Consider the following 16,605-nt stretch of genomic DNA (forward strand, 5'->3'; position numbering starts at 1 on the left):
GGAACTACGCACCCATTTTGCTGTTAGCGCATGCTGTGGACATGAGGCTCCCCACACAACACACTCAACCCATTTTGAAGACATTTTGTTCAAGTGTTTCTTGACCTATTTATTCTTATTTTAGATGTTCCATCAAACTGCCAATCGATTACAAGATTTCATAATTTTAAAGCTTCATCTTATATCTGTCAAAAGAAAGAAGTTGATAAAGAAACTCCCAAAAATGTAGCCCCTGTTCCATTGCTAGTCCTCCCCACTGTCGTATTATTTGAGCATTCAAATTTAATTAGAAGATACCTGAGAGCTTTCGCTTTATACATATTGCAACGTCCATCGAAAAATAAAAATAAACTCTTCTAAATTGTATATAATTTATTAAATAATTGAACATTTCTATGTATTTGATACAAAACGTCATCAGTACAGATATGCAGTTAAGATATACAAAAGAGATAGATGCAAAATGCGCAGATACAAATGCTATAATCTACAGATATGTAAGACCTTTCCTTCATACAAAATATATTATATGTATATTCGTATTTCAATAATTTAAGTAAACTGTGGAATGTGCCATAAAAAATACCTAAAGCAGTTTGTTTTGCCAAATTTATACAAGAAACAAAAACGCGCAAAAACGAAACAAACAAAGAGTCTATAAAACAAAACAAAATAATGAGAAAAATTGGTTTTGGTATAATCGATAGCAAAGCGTGGAATGAATTCTGAGTGGGGAGTCGGGGTGGTGGTGGGGACGGAGTGAATGCATGGTGGGGGGATTTACTTAAATCTAGAGAGTACTAAGGCATATGTGTATATGTAAGTTATTGCAAGTTATCATTTATAATTATTATAAATATTTGCTGTGTGTGTTTACTAGTTGGCTCGTATTGTTCGATTCTTGTTCATATTGGTCAGCATCAGCGAAATGTACGAGGTCAACAGATCGTCCATCTTGTAGCCGAGCGATGTTTCGCAAAGCAGCTTGGAGCCCCGCACCAGATTGCCAATGGTCATGTGGAAGTACGTGTTGCCGGACGACCAGTTCGAGATGCGTGTAAAGGGATGCGTGACCAAGATATCCTAGAAAACAAATCATTTAAAAATTAATATAAATTCTAGCAACATTTTTGTGGTTTGCAAAGAGATCTACTCACCTTGGTCACGGGATGTATGAGACTCACGCCGTGCTTGTTGATAGCTATAAGCAACATTTCCGGATAATTCGGTTCGGTGGTTTGTTTCACCTCAAAGAAGGCAGAACCAAACGTTGGCCATCTATTCAGCAAAAGAAATAACGATTATAAATTAAGATTCTCATCGGAATTCCTGGTGTAAACCGCACCTGTAGACAATCTTCAAGAAGGCCACCTTGGCATCCTCCGAGGTCATGCCACCATCCTGGTTATACGAGGCCACAATCGAACGCTTCCATTCATTGGTGCTCTGCATTTTCATAATATCTGATGGAATCAGTTCCCTCAGCATTTGTCTATTACAAAAATCAAATATTAATGAATGAATTGTTGGGACATATGGATTGTATCTTACGGTATGGCCTGCAGTTCTGTTTTATTTTCACCAAATCGCACGCGGAAGACCAAGGCCGCCAGCTTGGCCGCCTCCTCCCTGGAGCACTTGTGGTAGCCACGCAAAAGTTTCGGCAGCTCCTGATGATAGTGGAATATAAGATCCGCATTGCGATCCTTGCCTGGCACTGTGTTCGTCCACAGTTTCTTCATGAAGAACACCTGGTAGGTGAACTGTGGATTGGCACCGTCGCGTATGGGTCGCGCCTTCTTTATCCAGTCGGTCAGATGGCGCACAAAGTCAAAGAAGAAATCACCCTCTGGCACAGAGATCACCTTGTCGGCAATCTTCACAAACAGAGAGAAGCCCTCGCTGGTGCGCAGCGACAGGCGCTGCGAGATGTTGTTGCAGAAATCCTTGGCCCTCGTGGAGCTGTCCACCTCGAAGGCCTCGTCCGTGTCGTCGGGGAAGTAGACCTTGTGAAAGATTTGCGTTGTCTTGTGCTGTATGGCCTCCACTTCCACCTGATGTGGCGGATATTTGCGTTGTCCATGGCGTATGGTCTTTTGCAGACGATGCATCGAGTCCTGCGAGATGGGATGACGCCGTGTGCGCAGGAATAGCGACAGTTCCTTCAGCAGTCCCTGCGAGCAGGCAAATAGCCCCGTGGCCAACCACATCAGTTCCCATCCCCGCTCCTCGGACATGCGATTGCGATTGTCCGTGAGCTGCTTCATCAGCTGACAATAGATCTCATCTCGGAGTATCTCATGCTTCAGCGGTCCATCGAATATATGATCTGTGATCTCGTTGCCCATTCGGGGTCGCTTCGAGGGCAGATCCCCCATATACTTCAGTATGGCGGCAAAGGCAAAGCAGGCCTCCTCGGCCAGCTCCTCTTTGCTTTGCAGCTTGCGCAGCAGCGGCAGCTTGATGGGATCCCTCGAATAGCGCCACAACTCCTCGCTTCGTTTCGAGCTGAGCGTCAGCGTCTTGGACATGGTGCGCTTGGGCGGCAATCGGAAGTGATCCAGTGCGTATTCCATCAGCGTATGCGGTCGATCTCGGGGCTCAACGGTCCCGCCATTCGAGGCCATGCTCAGGCGACGTCCATGATGCGCCGCATCCTCAATGTTGAACAGCGCGAGTATATCCTGTGGCGGCTTGCTGAGTGTTGGCAGCACATAGACCGTTTCGGCGGGGAAATCGCCACGCTCCTGGGAGCGATCGCAGCGTCCTATGCACCAGCCATTGTTCAGCACAGATTCGCCGCATGATTCATCCTCCAAAATGATCAAATCGCCTTTGAAAAACGAAAGGAAACTCGTGCCATCCGAGGGGGCGCGATAATCCTGCAAGGCTATGACGTATTTCGAACTGAAAGGGGATAAAGGAGGTTATAAAGTGGCTCAGATATCGTATATCCCGCCATCTACTTACCGCTTCTTTAGGCCATCCAGGAAATACACAACCAAATCCCTGATATCCTCTGCATTTGGACTCTGGAATGTAAACTCTTCGCCCCGAACTGTCGACAAACTAAATGTCTGCGTGAACACTTTTGTGGTCTTCTGGCTGGACACGGCTGTGATCTCGGGGAAGCTCAGCTCCAGCAGCACCTGCTCCTGATCATCCACCACATAGACGCCCGTCCAGTTAACGGCGATGATGACATCGTTCTTCGGTAGATTCGGTCCCGAATTGCGATAGGCCTCGTAGAAGCGGGAGAAGAGCAGAGGCCACTTGTATTTCGCATAACTGACAATATCCTCCTTGATCTTGAGCGCTGCAATCTTGTCCTTCACATAGTAGGACTTCTTGTAGGCCTGCAGCACAAGGGCAGCCCATCTTTCGATCGCCTTGTCGACGCCACTCAAACAGAAATCGGGTATAAAGTTGGGCAGCAGCGTGAACAGCCGCTCCATGGACATGTCCGTTCCATATTCGATAAAGTATTGCTGGGCCGCAATCATGGCCAGATCCTCCTCCTTGTCGCAGCGATACTCCCCGAATTTGACGCCACGCACCACCTGCTGGTAGATCAGATTGGTGGCCACCTGATCGTGGGTGGGCTCATGCCAGGGGGCAAAGATCTCCTTGCGGAAGAACAATCGCCAAGGGGCGTTCCTCTCCTGGGCGCCCTGCTCCTTGGCATATTGCTCGCACTGGGAAATGGCATCCATCACGTGATCCCCGCCACTGCCCAGAGAACTGACCTTATCGAAGAGGGCAATGTACAGGGAGAATCCGAACTGGTCCTTGAGCGTTATCTTGTCCGACAGCTGATTGCACAGCTCCCTGGCCGTCGTGGCCGAGTCCGCCAGCAGTGTCTTTGTGTTTCCATCCATAAACGTGATTGGCAGCATGATGGGCTTCTTCGATTTCGTGGCCTGCAGCTCCAGCCACGAGGGCGGCTGATTGCGCGTGCCGTTGTTGAACGTGCGCTTCAGCCGCTCCTCGCAGTAGGGCGCATAGCCGGGCGGACCCTCGCGTATAAAGGCCCTCAGATAATTGACAAACTTCTCCGATGGCGCAAAGCAGCCCACGCACAGGGACAGCAGTATCCAGCCACGGGCATGCGAGGATTTCAAGGGATTATTGGTCAACTGCTTGCATATCTGACAGTAAATCTCGTCGCGCAACTCGGCGCGCAGTATGCCATGGCCGATAATGAAGTGCAGCTTCTCCAGGTTCGAGGTGGGACGCGACTGCAGCCAGGACTGATAGCTATCCGCTGTGTACTCGTCGTCTTGCAGTCGCCGACGCACATCTTCGCCCAGCTTGTTCTTGCGCTTCAGCGTCAACGAGACGAGTTTGTGGCGTATAGAGCGCGGCTTCTGCTTGAGAAAGGCATCCGGATCCAGGCCCATAAGCTGAGCTTCCTGGAATTCCTGCAAAATTACAGACAGATGTTAGAAATCCTTCCCTCAAAAGAGATTTTCGTGAAATACCCACCTTACTCCTGATAAAATTACGTCCCAATGTGGCCGTCACCTTGGACATCACCGATGTGGTGTCCATGCGATCCATTGTATGATACTTGGGCTCTGGCATGTCCCCCGTGAATCGCAGTATAGTGATCCACAGCGCCTGGGCGGCCAATTGGTCTCCCTGCGTGTGCAGCGGCAGAAGTGGATGCTTTAGGGCCTTCTTAGCATACTGATGGTTCACATTCCCCTGGAAATAGGTGGCCGCGAATTTCTGAAACTTAAACTCGGACAGATCCTCCTCATCCTCGGACACGTGCAGTTGTGCAATGATGTCCTCCTGGTTTGCTGCCTGCCCTTGCGGCAAATCCATGAACACAGACGTCTCCCTGCCGCCATGGGGCGTCGGGGCATCGCTGCTGGAGTCCGGCAGAAAGTCAAACATTGCCTCGACCAACTTGCCATCGTCCACGGGCTCTTCCTGCTTGCGTGCCGCATCATTGATGATGTTCATCTTCACCTCTACGCGGCGACGATCCTCCAGCTGTGTGGCTATCTCCCGCCGCTCCAGCTCGTGCAGACGATCGCGGTAATGCTGCTCGGCAATTTCCCGGGCATGCTTATTGCCGCGATGCATCAGCTCCTGTTCCTCCATTTTCCGCAGATGCAGGACCTCCGCGAATTGTTTGTGCTCGAGGCGCAGCTTGCGATAGCGTCGGACGGCTATCATGCGCCTCACATGCGACTGGATCTTAATGACGGCCCACATCTTGTGGCCGTACTCGCGCCGAACCAAGTAGCCCCTGGCATGGGCCTGCAATCCCACAATGTGGCCCCTGAGATGGCGGAAGCGGTGCGACAGCACACGCGAACGTATCAAAGCCTGCAAACGCATGTAGCCAACGCGCATGTTCCTGTAGCGCTTCCGCTGGGCATAGCCTTTCCAGAAACGTTGTACACTGATGGCAGCAGCCCTCAGACGCAGGAACCGCCTGCGGTACACCCATCCACGTATGCTTCGCTGGAGTATGAGGATCTTGCGCGTCAGCACACGATCGCGCTCTTGCTCCAGGAATAAATCATGGGCATCCTTCAGGAAGACCTTTGTGTGTCCCAACTGATAGTCGGATTTGCCTAGAACCATGGCACAAATGCGCGACGTGGCCACCTGGCAGTCGGTGCGATGAGCGGGCGGCACTCCAGGTATCAGAAAGCGATATCTCTCCACAAACTCACGGAACCCGTGACGTATCGGGTAGCCAGCGCGACGTATCCGTATGGTTTCCATCATGCCCGAGTAGCGCAACTGGCGACAGCACAGTCCCCGATCGAACATCATGGGTTTCTTCAGTTCGTTGGGCTTGATGCAGCGTATAAAGAAGGGCTGACAGCTGCTCAGGGTCTTCATCAGGGCATCCAGGGATTTCCGAAACTGCGTGGACAACGTGGGCGTTCGCTTCCGCGTCTCGGCCCCCATCTCAATGTCTTGGGCAAAGATCTGCCTGAGGAATTTATTGCCACTCTGGCTAACCAAATGCAACAGATCCGGACTGAAGGTGTCCCTGTTTTTGTCCAGGAAACCCCTCGTGTCGTAAAACACCACGCCAGCAAAGTGATTCAGGCCAAAGCTGGTGTTGATGTCCGACTTGGGCTTCAGATAATTCTTGTGCGATCCATGGGTCTTGTGCAGTTTGGCCAACATCGTGGTGTCCGTGCCCTTGGGGAAGCGTGCCTCCTCGTCGATCAGCGCCATAATATTCAGCTGCTTGATGGCTATCAGATCGAGGGCATCCTGGTTGTCAACAAACTCAATGTGCTGCCAGTTGATGGCCTCGTGATTGTACTCTTCCTGCTCCAGCTTGAATATGTGCTGCACAAAGAACTGCTGCAGATTCTCGTTGGCATAATTGATGCAGAACTGCTCAAAGCTGTTCTGATCAAAGTTCTCAAACCCAAAAATGTCCAGCACTCCGATGGCATTGCGCGAAGTTGCACGCGGCTTGAAAATGGCCGTATTTATCTTCCTCACAATGTGCACGAAAAGTCGTCCGTATATGCCCTTCACGAAGGCATCTCGCACATCCACTGATTGATCCCGGGAGAGGGTCGACACCACCGTCTCGCCATGGGCAAAGAGCGTGCGCCGGGTCAGAGCATCAATCAATGGTTGTATGGGCAGGCCCAGCAGTCCAGCCACACGCTCCACATTTATATGCTCGGGTATCTCCGTGGCATCCAGATTGTCCACCACCGTGGCCTTGTACTTGATGTTGCCGCAGTGCAGCAGGGCAGCCAGCAGTTTGATTATTTCCCAAATCTCTTGATCCGAAAAGAGTAGAACCTTCATCGCGGATCGTATATCCGAGAACTCAGCGGCATCATCGCGTCCTTCGCAGGTTATGCTATTCCCACCTGTTAGATATCTGTTGGGGGAGCGAAAATATAGTAGTTTAGAGCCAACAAGGGTACCCATTTCGACTCACTTATAATCCGCAGCTGCACCCAAATCGAGGCGACTCTTTTCCTCGGACGAAAGACCAGCCAAGATACAATAAAACACATGATAATTACGTTCGCTGTGATTCTGGGAGACAATTCGTGACTTCTCCAATAGATACTGCTCGATTTTGGCCCCCTCGATCACACCATTCGCGCTAAAGTGTATATCTATATATTTGCCAAATCTGTTAATGAACACAAACAAAATCAATTAGCAAAGAATGGGAAAATTCCTCTTAAATAATATATTTACCTGGAAGAATTATCGTTTCGTATGGTTTTGGCATTGCCAAAGGCCTCTAGTATGGGATTTGCCTCTAGGATTTGCTGTTCGATCCACGAATGCTTGCCGCTGATTGCCGCCAGATATTGTAGGATCAGTTTTGTGCTCTCCGTCTTGCCCGCCCCCGATTCGCCCGAGATCACAATGCACTGATCCTGGAGGTAGCGTTTCATATGCGCATACGCATTGTCGCCAATGGCAAATATATGCGGCGGGAGTTCACCTATTTTACGCTCCTTATACAGCTTGATCTGGTCGCCCGTGTAGATGGGCAGGATCTGGTAGGGATTGACGGCAACCAATATGGAACCGGTATAGGTCTGAAATAGGAAAAGGTCGGATAAAAGAGGGGTATATTAATATCCAAAGATCTCCAAGAAAGCCTTGATTTTTTCTATTAAATGTTACGTATATCTTGATACTTTTCATGCTTTAAGGCTTCTTTTCATTTGGAACACCCCTTATATTCTTTCGAATGTGACAACATATCAAATAGGGAAGCAAAAACCCCGATAAATACCTAATGTGAAATGGGGCATGATAAGAATTTTGATATCTATAATACCTTCACAGTAATGATGTAATATATTCCAAGTGGGGTCATATGAGACTTTCAATGAATCTACTGCGGGTTTACAAAAGAACTTAACGTGGATTCAAGGGATTTCAGCATTTCTATAGTTATTTCGATATAAGTTTTACCTATTTATCCACAAATCTATGTATATTATTGGGTATTTTTGTACTCACATATATTAGATTCTCCTTGTAGCGTATGAGTAGATTCCGCAAGATACCGGCTTCGTGAAGATCGCCCAGCGATATCATATCTTCCACGCCCTGGACCGAGGACGCGTGCATGGCCTTGATGCGACGCTCGGGGGCCAGCCAGACCTCGTCGCCATCATCGTCACGCACTTGGATGCGTCGACCCTCCGCGGAGATGACACGTGCTCCAATGGCCACATCGAATTCTCGCCCCGAGGCGGGCTCTATCCAGATGTAGTCACCCTGTGTGTGGAATCGATGGTCACAAGTTTTACAATTTTGTACAATTTGACATTCAGCTTTACGACGAGGCTGCCTGCCACATTTGGTTGCCACGGACCCAGTCCCAGAGCCATAAAAAACAAAAGCTTGACGTTGTTTGTTGTAAGAATCGGTGGAGTGGAACGCAGCAAAAAGCAACAACAGAAAGAGTGATACCAGGGACAGACCTGAACGATGGTTAGTACAGTGGTGGGCGGATATGGACACGACAGGTGGAGCAGGGGGTCACTTCAAGGGTTCTGTTCTTTTCAGGGAGAAGTGTTACCATTACAAAATGAAGTGTACCCCCACCCGAAACCCGTTCCAGGTCTCAATATTCCTGCCCACCAGTGTGTAGAGCGGACTGGGTGGGAGCAGCGCAATGGGAGTATGGCTTACATACCACACACGCACACGCACACGCACACACACACACACACACACATGTGCAAGAAACTTCCGCTTTTTGCTGCTGCTTCTTCTGTGTGTTTCTCCTACTCTTTTTTGTCTACAAAAGCACAAGGTGCATTGAATGTAAGGTGAGGCTTTGCACTCTGTCTTCCTCTTTCGCTCTGGATCTCTGGACAAGGCCTCACCTTAAATTTATGCACATTAAAGTTTTTTATGGCAAAAGGAAGAGCAACAGAGATGCATGATTATAGATAAGTCGAGATCTGTGCTCTCTCTTTGAAGCTTATGCTCTCCCTCTCTCGGTGTCTCTCTCTTTCTTGATACTTACACGTGTTACAATCACCATATTCGTCGTCCTTCATTTACTGTTCCCGGGGTTTTGGCATCCAAATGCGAAGGTCCGTCCGCTCTTCTCCGTCGTCTGCTTCTGCCTCGTTTCTTTGCCTTCCTCTTCTTCTTTTTGTAGTGGTGTTGTTCTGTTCCATAAAAGAGAACAAGTGGAAGAGAGTTAGCCATAAGCAAACAGCAAAAGCAACAAGTTAGCGCCTGCCTGCGGCAATGGAAACCGGCTTTGGAAAATACAAGACGAAGAATTAAGGTGAAGTTTACGGTAAATTGAAAGAATTCACAACTTGTCGCTGTCTTCGTTTGTGGTCCGTCGTCGACGTCCTCTTGTTGTTGCTTTCTATATCTATCTCTCCGCCTATATCTCTCTCATTTCTAGTCAATGTCTTTCTTTCTTTTCATTTGGCATAACATAACCCATTCATACACTCACTAACAGACACTTTAATTTACAGTCAAACACTTACATATGTGTCCCAAGGCCAGAGTTTGGTAAAACTTAATCTTTTAGAAAGAAAAGAAAGACTAGAATGAAGGCTAGAAACTTAAGAGTGGCCTATGAGATCCATTTACATTTTGTAAAATATATCCTAATATATAATACCGCCATGGGCTCGAAACTATTTCCGTTTCTACTTAAAATCGTAATAGCCTCTCAAAAACCTATTAGTCATTAAGAATGCTTAACCCCTCGAAAACTTTCGTCAATTCTTTTCTTCTAACGAAACCTCAACACAATCACACACACTCACTCTCAAACCAAAAAAATAAAACTCCAACCTAAAATTAGTCACCGATTCCTAAACCATTCGTTACTTTCGATACTTCTTTCTTCATTCCGAAATCAAATCAAACAATCCAATACGTGACCAAAAAGATCTTCATAAATAATGAATCCCATAGACATGCAAAAAAGGCCAACCAGCTATTTTCACTTTTCGGCGACAATCTTCCGTGACAGTAACCAAAAATAAAATCCAAGAGAACCCGTACCGAAAGCCATGAAGGTCTCTGAATGGATTGCGTTTGTTATGCAAATGGTTTTAGGGTTTCATTGAAAAAATTTACTTTCATTGCTTTATACGGAGGAACTCGGGGCTACCATACTATATACGATTAGCAATAGAAAACTGCAAGTCTATAACGATAAATTTCTAGAAAATTTCAGAAAAGAAAGGTGTTGACATTGATGGATTCCTCAAAGGGGGGGGAAATCCAAGTGATATACGAGATGATTCTATTCAGAAATTTCAATTGGAAAATATTTCCATTGTTCTGGTTTTATTTTCTCATCCTAATCTGAAGGGAAAAATGGACTTGGACATTGATAGATGTGGAAATTTTAAGGGGCATGTGAAGTTTTGTAAGAAATGATCTTCCCTTTGATATGAGATGATTTTATTCTATTATAGAAGACAAATGTGTATTTGAATTGTTTTTTATATGAACATCATATCTCCATAGGTTAATTCCTTAAGGAGTTTTAAATTGGAATAATGCTTTAAATCTGTACAATCGCTTAGCAATTATCGTATGATAATTCTTTGAATCTTAACCATCATAAAACTATACAAAATAAACGCTTCTTATCGCAAAGAATTGACCTACAAAGATAACACAACTAGCAAACGTTTCTTTAAAGGTACAGCTACTGAATCATGTGAGACTCCACTTGTCATCATCTTTTTAATCGAAATGGTCAACCCATACATCTTTTTTATGCAAAAACTTAAAACAGTTAAGAACCAAACTGGCCATAACTCAACACTGGATACCTCCCCACCTACAGATCATAGATATCCCATACAGAAGACCCCTTTGAAGAGGCAGCAGCACCCCATGGAGGCTCAATTTCACGTTGGCGTCATATCCCAGTCGGTTGCCATTTGAAACCGCCTTCCAATTGGACACCCCATCCATCATTTAACACATGGACTAACAGCAGCGGCAGAGGTGGCAGCAGCAGCAGAAACAGCAGCTATAGCGGACACTGCCGCACCACCAGGTATAGTTACTCATTTGGAGGCGTCTCTATATAGTGGGGATACACTCCTATCTCGAAGGTAATTGCAACATGCCAGACAATAAACAGCAACAAAAACAACGGCAACCAAATTTAGTGGCACACACAGTGAGGCGGCTACGGCGGCGGCACGTATACCAGTCTGGTTACGCTCTGGCGGTCAAAATACAAGTATACCCCATAATGCAGCAGCATTACCAGCAGCAGCACATAGGGAACTGATCTACAAGCCACACCACCACACATCAACAGACACACATACCTACATACATATACATATACAGTATAACATCTAGAGACGGGCGCAAAACGTGAGCCGGAAACTTTATGGAATTCTACGGAACAGTTTTTGCATCGTATATTATTAAAAATCAATTGAATTTGGGAATTTGGGAGTTACCACTGTACCCGAATATCAGTTGTTTGGAGTTCAAGCACTCGTACAAATAAACATTTAAAAATACGAGTATTGCCTAATACCTATTCCATTTCGCTCTTATCGGAGAAACCCACTTAAGTGCCTGCCAGATAAGCAAAGAACATTAAACCAGGTGTAAGGGCGGGGGTTTTGGGACGGCAAGGGCCCTATCAGCGTAGACATATGAACATATCTCTGAAACTGAAACTGAATCAGCCGCAGAGATGAAACTGAATGCAGATTCCAAGAGATTCTGCATCAATCCATCACTGACTCAACTTTGGCACGTACTGCCATGCAAAAGGCAGGTGGAAAAGAGGGGAAAGAGGAGGTGAAAAGGGAGAAAGGGAAAAGAGCAGCACGTGAGCGACGCTTAAGAGAGTGCGTTCGTTGTGTGAAACGTGTGCGTGTGAGAGTGAGCCAAAAGTTCATCGAGAGTCATTAGTGAAAGTTCGTATGGGGGGGGCTGGGGCTGGGGCTGGGGCTGTGGCTGTGGCTCTACTCTGCCACGTACAATTACGGTATATGCATCACACATGTACATATATATATGTATGTACACATGTGTATTGTATGTATAACCTTTATACCGTTCATTATTATTATACATTAGCTTTTGTTCAATTTGACTTTGACATTTACCACAATTTTTGTTGCTGGCTGTACAAAGATCGAGTTGAGAGCAAGGCTGGTGTTTGGTGGGAATATGGGTTGTAAAATTAGGTAAAGAATTACGGAATTGGATCTGCTAATGGAACGATACGATAAGACTTTGAGAAAACACAAACACACGCAGAATTAACTTTTTTTTATGGAACTCTTCTTCAAGACGACGTTTATAGAAAACCTTAACCGAATTTTGCTATCTTTTGAGGGGAGAAGATAACTTTATTATTATTGGTTTTTAGTTGATTTTTTTTATAACTTTTACGTTTTTATGCTGTTTTTATTATTATAAAACTTTTATCATTTTGTAGAATTACCACCGTTTGATTCGAGTCTTCTGTAAACACTTTTTAAACTTTATAATGTATTTACGAAACAAATTATCAATTGATATTTTTTGATTTTTTTATATCTTACACTGTTCGTACATATGTAACAACCATTTCTAATTCCCTTCTCCCCATACTTTTACTCAAATTTGCATTATACACCGAAATTTCTTTCACATTTTTTAGAGTCTTACATTTAAAATTCTTCTAAGCATATAAAAACCACACAAAAATCCACAAAAAGCTGGCCAAAGTATTATTATCATCATTTTTTTTTTGTATGTTTTTTTTATTATGTATTTAGAGAAGACCTTAAAAAAAGTTTCACCAAACAAACAGAAAGTCGCGAAAGCTTAAGACACCAATGAGGATGGGGGGAGGGCCTACAAACAGCAGCAACATTAGGGTTACCTTACCCCGAAATGGAAACGCAAAAAAGGTTTGTGGCTAAGAGAGAAACAACGAGAAAAACAGCTAATGAAAAGCGTTTAAGGGAAAAGGGTTTTTGGATCGTCCCCTTCCCCCCCCTACAAAATGTCCCGTTGCGCAACAACAACACCAACAAACCGGCCAAACAAGTGTGCGTGTGTGTTTGTGTGATATTCGAATAAGAACAGCCAGGTTCAAGCTCAAGGAGAGACAGAGAGAGGGAGAGAGCGCGCAACTTCTATGAAACTAAAACCAGACAGCAACAGGCGGGTGAGAGTGAGAGGAAAGGGGGGCACCCAACCAATCTGTGTGTATGTTTTGCTGCACTGTGAGCCGCTCTTTACGCATGCCTCTCTCGCTTGCTCTCCCTTCTTCGGCAGGTGTCTGCCCAAGTATGAGTGTGTATGAGAGAGTGTGCTCTGTCGGTGTGTGTGCATGTTAGTACCGTTCTAGCCAACGAAACCTGAAGCGTAGCTATAATTTTTTGGTCAGAGAAGAGGCTTAAGGCAATAAAAAGAAAAAAATGCATGCAGCCACGTCGCGTCGGAGAAGATACTAAAATCAATGGTAATTAAAATGATGATGCTCCATTCTTTTAGCTTGACCCTTGTCAATTTCTCTTGCTGGGTTTTCTGGCCAACACTCACTCACATACACATACACATAGACGACTTAGGTCTGTCTTGCAGGGTTAATGCACTCTTTTTTTTCTTTCCGTAAACACTCTCTGCTGCCTGTTTCGCCTAGAATTTTGCACTCTTTTCCTTCGGAAGGTAACATCTAAATGTATTGTTGCATTAATTAGCACTTTGGCCACTCGGGTTAAGCCAGTTTTGAGGCGGGGTACGATATTCTTTTCAAAAACAGGTTACATAAATAGGTCACGCACCAACAATCGCAGGAAAAGTGCAGCGCGCCGATTGTTCTTCTATTATCCACTGCCTCAGAGCAACAGGTTAATTATGTTCACTTGGTTATTAAACATTTTCAGGCTTTTGTTTATTAATCATTTCTCTTTACTCTGCGAACTTACGCCAAGAAGAACCGCCGGACAGAAAACACGACCGATCGCGAACCGAATTCGTTAAATTTTAACAGGTACGTACTAGCAGTCCGAACAGTCGGAACAGCTGGGATTATTAGGCCACTAAAGCCCCCCTTATTTAAACCGGTGAAAAACTTGAGTTAAACCACGATAAACAAGACTAATAATCATTTTTCTTGTAGACTCATCATATCCTTTGTTTTTACTTAAAATAAAAAGCTACAATTCTTCAAGCTTCATCATATTCGTGGAGTGTATTGTAGCCGACATGGGTTAATAATTTTTTGTCCATGTTTGCAAACTATATTCCTCGGTTTTGATATTTCGTGGAATATTACCATCTAGATATAACCCTCAGCCTTGCCCGCATAATTTTATTCGGTTAAAGAATCAATTTTCTACTTGACTGGTTTATTTTAAATACTGGCTTCTATTGGATTTTGTCAAAAAAGAGGTTTTAGCGAAAAAGGTCAAACCAAATATACGAAAGAGAGTAATCGTTCCTATTGTTCAATTTTGATATTCCGTTGAATAATGCTGACTAACTAAGACCCTCAGCAATACCCACATAGTTTCATCCCATTGATGAATAAATTTTCTAAAAGATTAACTACTTTTAAGTTCTCCCATTTATTGTATTTTGACTAAAACAGGGTTTAAACAAAAAAATCAATAAAAACGTATTTTAGTACATGGTAACTACACAGTAGCTACATATTTGTTACATACATACAGATTTAGGTAAAAATGTAAGCGTGATGTAACGCAACGGAAGTGTCTACGGACAGTATTTATACTACATTTTATTTAATTATCATTAAAATTTATCAATTCTATATATTTTTTGCTTGAGTCAGTCCAAGAAATTTCAATATCAAAATACTTTTGCGTGTTTCAGACCACAATAATAATAATAATACAATAAGAAAATGTACGTCTTGAGTTTTCCTTAGTTCTACACCTCGTTGTGCTAGCACCCCCTGCCGACGGAATACACCAACATACATGCCGATAGTCAAGGTAGATATTTTGTGGTATCAAAAATTAGACGAGTACTGTACCCGCAACAACAAAATGCACGATTATTATCAGACCCTCCCCCCACCCCATCAACCCATTATCACCGGCAATCGAGCAGACAGAATTGATTTTATTTTATCAATAGTTTATTTTTATTGAAATTTCCTCGCTAGGTGGTCAGTGAATGTGAATGCGCTTTCTCAAGCGGGCAAATACAAAAAAGTAGTCGTAGCTTTACAATGTAATAATTATATGTGGGGTTACTTTTTGGAGTCATAGGGGGCTACAAGGTTGCGGGTTGCAGGGGGGACTTAGCAGAATTTCCAGCGATTGCCGCACTCGTTGCACATGACAAAAGTGGTCATGGGCTCGTCGGCGGATCGCGTCTGCAGCTGGTTGTAGGTGCAGTTGCGCTTCTTGCATTTTCCGCACTTTAGGAGATCTGTCTTGGTGCCCTGTACGGTGGCCAGCTGTGCATCGTTGATGGCCTCCTTGACGAACTTCTCGCGCAGTTTCTTCATCTCGTCGCTGGCCATCTCCTCGGGAGTCATTTTGGCTAGCTGCTTGGCAGAGACGGCGCCGCACATGAAGTTGCCGCGCAGACCCGGATTTTTTGGGTCCTTCAGATTGGCCACACGCGATCTAATGCGATTCTTGTACTTCATGTCCGTATTCTTGAACTCCGAATAAATGGCATCCTCTAGTTCGGCGGCCATTTCCTCGGGCTCGGCACAACCTTCGGGCACCTCACCCATCTTCAGAGCGGTGGTCAGCATTTCGCGGCACTTCAAGCGCACGGCATCTGTCATGCCGCCGGAGGGGAAGGAGGTCTGAGACGACGAGACCTTCTTCTCCTCGCGCTTGTCCCTCGAGGAGGAGCTGCTGCTACTGCTAGACTTCTCCTTGCTGGCGGACTTGCTGGAACTCGACGACTTGGAGGCACTACTGTTCGAGCTGTCCTTGCCGGCGGCAGTGCTGTTGTTGGGAGTGGTTGGGGCCGGGCTGGCCAGAAAGCGTTTCCAATTCTTGATCAGGGTTTTGGCCAGGGCAATCACCTCGTCGTCCTTGCTGCTTTTTCGCAGCTCATTGACGGTCATGCCGATGCGCGTTTTGGTCAGAATCTCCAAGTTGATGTTCAGCGTTTGCAGGGCCTTCAGCAAATCCAAAGCCTGTTCCTGTCCCTGCAAATGGGGCGGTGCAACAAAAACTAACACAACTATTCAATAGATTGGGGGCCTATACTTACTGAGCCATCGCTCGACGTTGATATCTTGCTCATCTTCTTCTGAATCCGAAAGACTTCATCCTCCACACTCATTTTGGCCGCCAGAAACTGTAGCGCATATGACAGAACAGAGGTTAGGTTAACGGCGTTCCTTCGCTGGGTGCAATTTGTTTCAACAATTCAACAGCAACTTTCTTTTAAACGAAGAATTAACCTTTTTCCCTCCAATAAAAGTTGTTTACCTGCCTTTTTTCTTTATGTATTAGAGCTGGAGAAACATCTATATTAATATCGATGTCGCTATAGACATCGATGTTTTTTTTTCTCAAGCATGGCAACTACACAGCACAGGGATGCAATTTTCACAGAGGCACCTGACGGTCAAGAAATACGAGTATAGCCCTGAAATATACTAAAATGTGTATA

The 16,605-nt window shown here is 45.3% G+C and overlaps 2 protein-coding genes across 6 annotated transcripts; both read right to left on the bottom strand.

Moving 5' to 3' along the window:
• Positions 1–540: 540 nt before the first annotated feature.
• On the bottom strand, positions 541–14,004 carry ck (myosin-VIIa ck). 4 transcript variants are annotated; one of them, XM_001357317.3, is made up of 11 exons: positions 13,779–13,998; positions 9,008–9,155; positions 7,990–8,250; positions 7,210–7,559; positions 6,941–7,141; positions 4,486–6,880; positions 2,971–4,421; positions 1,552–2,907; positions 1,346–1,492; positions 1,158–1,278; positions 541–1,083 (listed from the first exon to the last, which is right to left on the bottom strand). In XM_001357317.3, the coding sequence occupies exons 2-11, from the start codon at positions 9,023–9,025 to the stop codon at positions 877–879; spliced, it is 6,507 nt and encodes a 2,168-aa protein (XP_001357353.1). In that variant the 5' UTR covers positions 9,026–9,155; positions 13,779–13,998; the 3' UTR covers positions 541–876. The 4 variants fall into 4 exon arrangements, with proteins under 4 accessions (XP_001357353.1, XP_033235823.1, XP_033235824.1 ...); XM_033379932.1 differs by having other exon boundaries at positions 877–1,083; positions 13,923–14,004; XM_033379933.1 differs by lacking the exon at positions 13,779–13,998 and adding an exon at positions 13,541–13,759 and having other exon boundaries at positions 877–1,083.
• Positions 14,005–15,096: 1,092 nt separating this feature from the next.
• Positions 15,097–16,557, bottom strand: TfIIS (RNA polymerase II elongation factor). 2 transcript variants are annotated; one of them, XM_001357316.4, is made up of 3 exons: positions 16,422–16,557; positions 16,201–16,287; positions 15,097–16,135 (listed from the first exon to the last, which is right to left on the bottom strand). In XM_001357316.4, exons 2-3 carry the CDS (start codon positions 16,270–16,272, stop codon positions 15,266–15,268), a joined length of 942 nt encoding a protein of 313 aa, XP_001357352.1. In that variant the 5' UTR covers positions 16,273–16,287; positions 16,422–16,557; the 3' UTR covers positions 15,097–15,265. The 2 variants fall into 2 exon arrangements, with proteins under 2 accessions (XP_001357352.1, XP_033235835.1); XM_033379944.1 differs by having other exon boundaries at positions 16,426–16,549.
• Between the last annotated feature and the right edge of the window lie 48 nt (positions 16,558–16,605).

The sequence above is a fragment of the Drosophila pseudoobscura genome, chromosome 4, assembly GCF_009870125.1.
Source record: "Drosophila pseudoobscura strain MV-25-SWS-2005 chromosome 4, UCI_Dpse_MV25, whole genome shotgun sequence".
Taxonomy (NCBI): Eukaryota; Metazoa; Arthropoda; class Insecta; order Diptera; family Drosophilidae; genus Drosophila; species Drosophila pseudoobscura.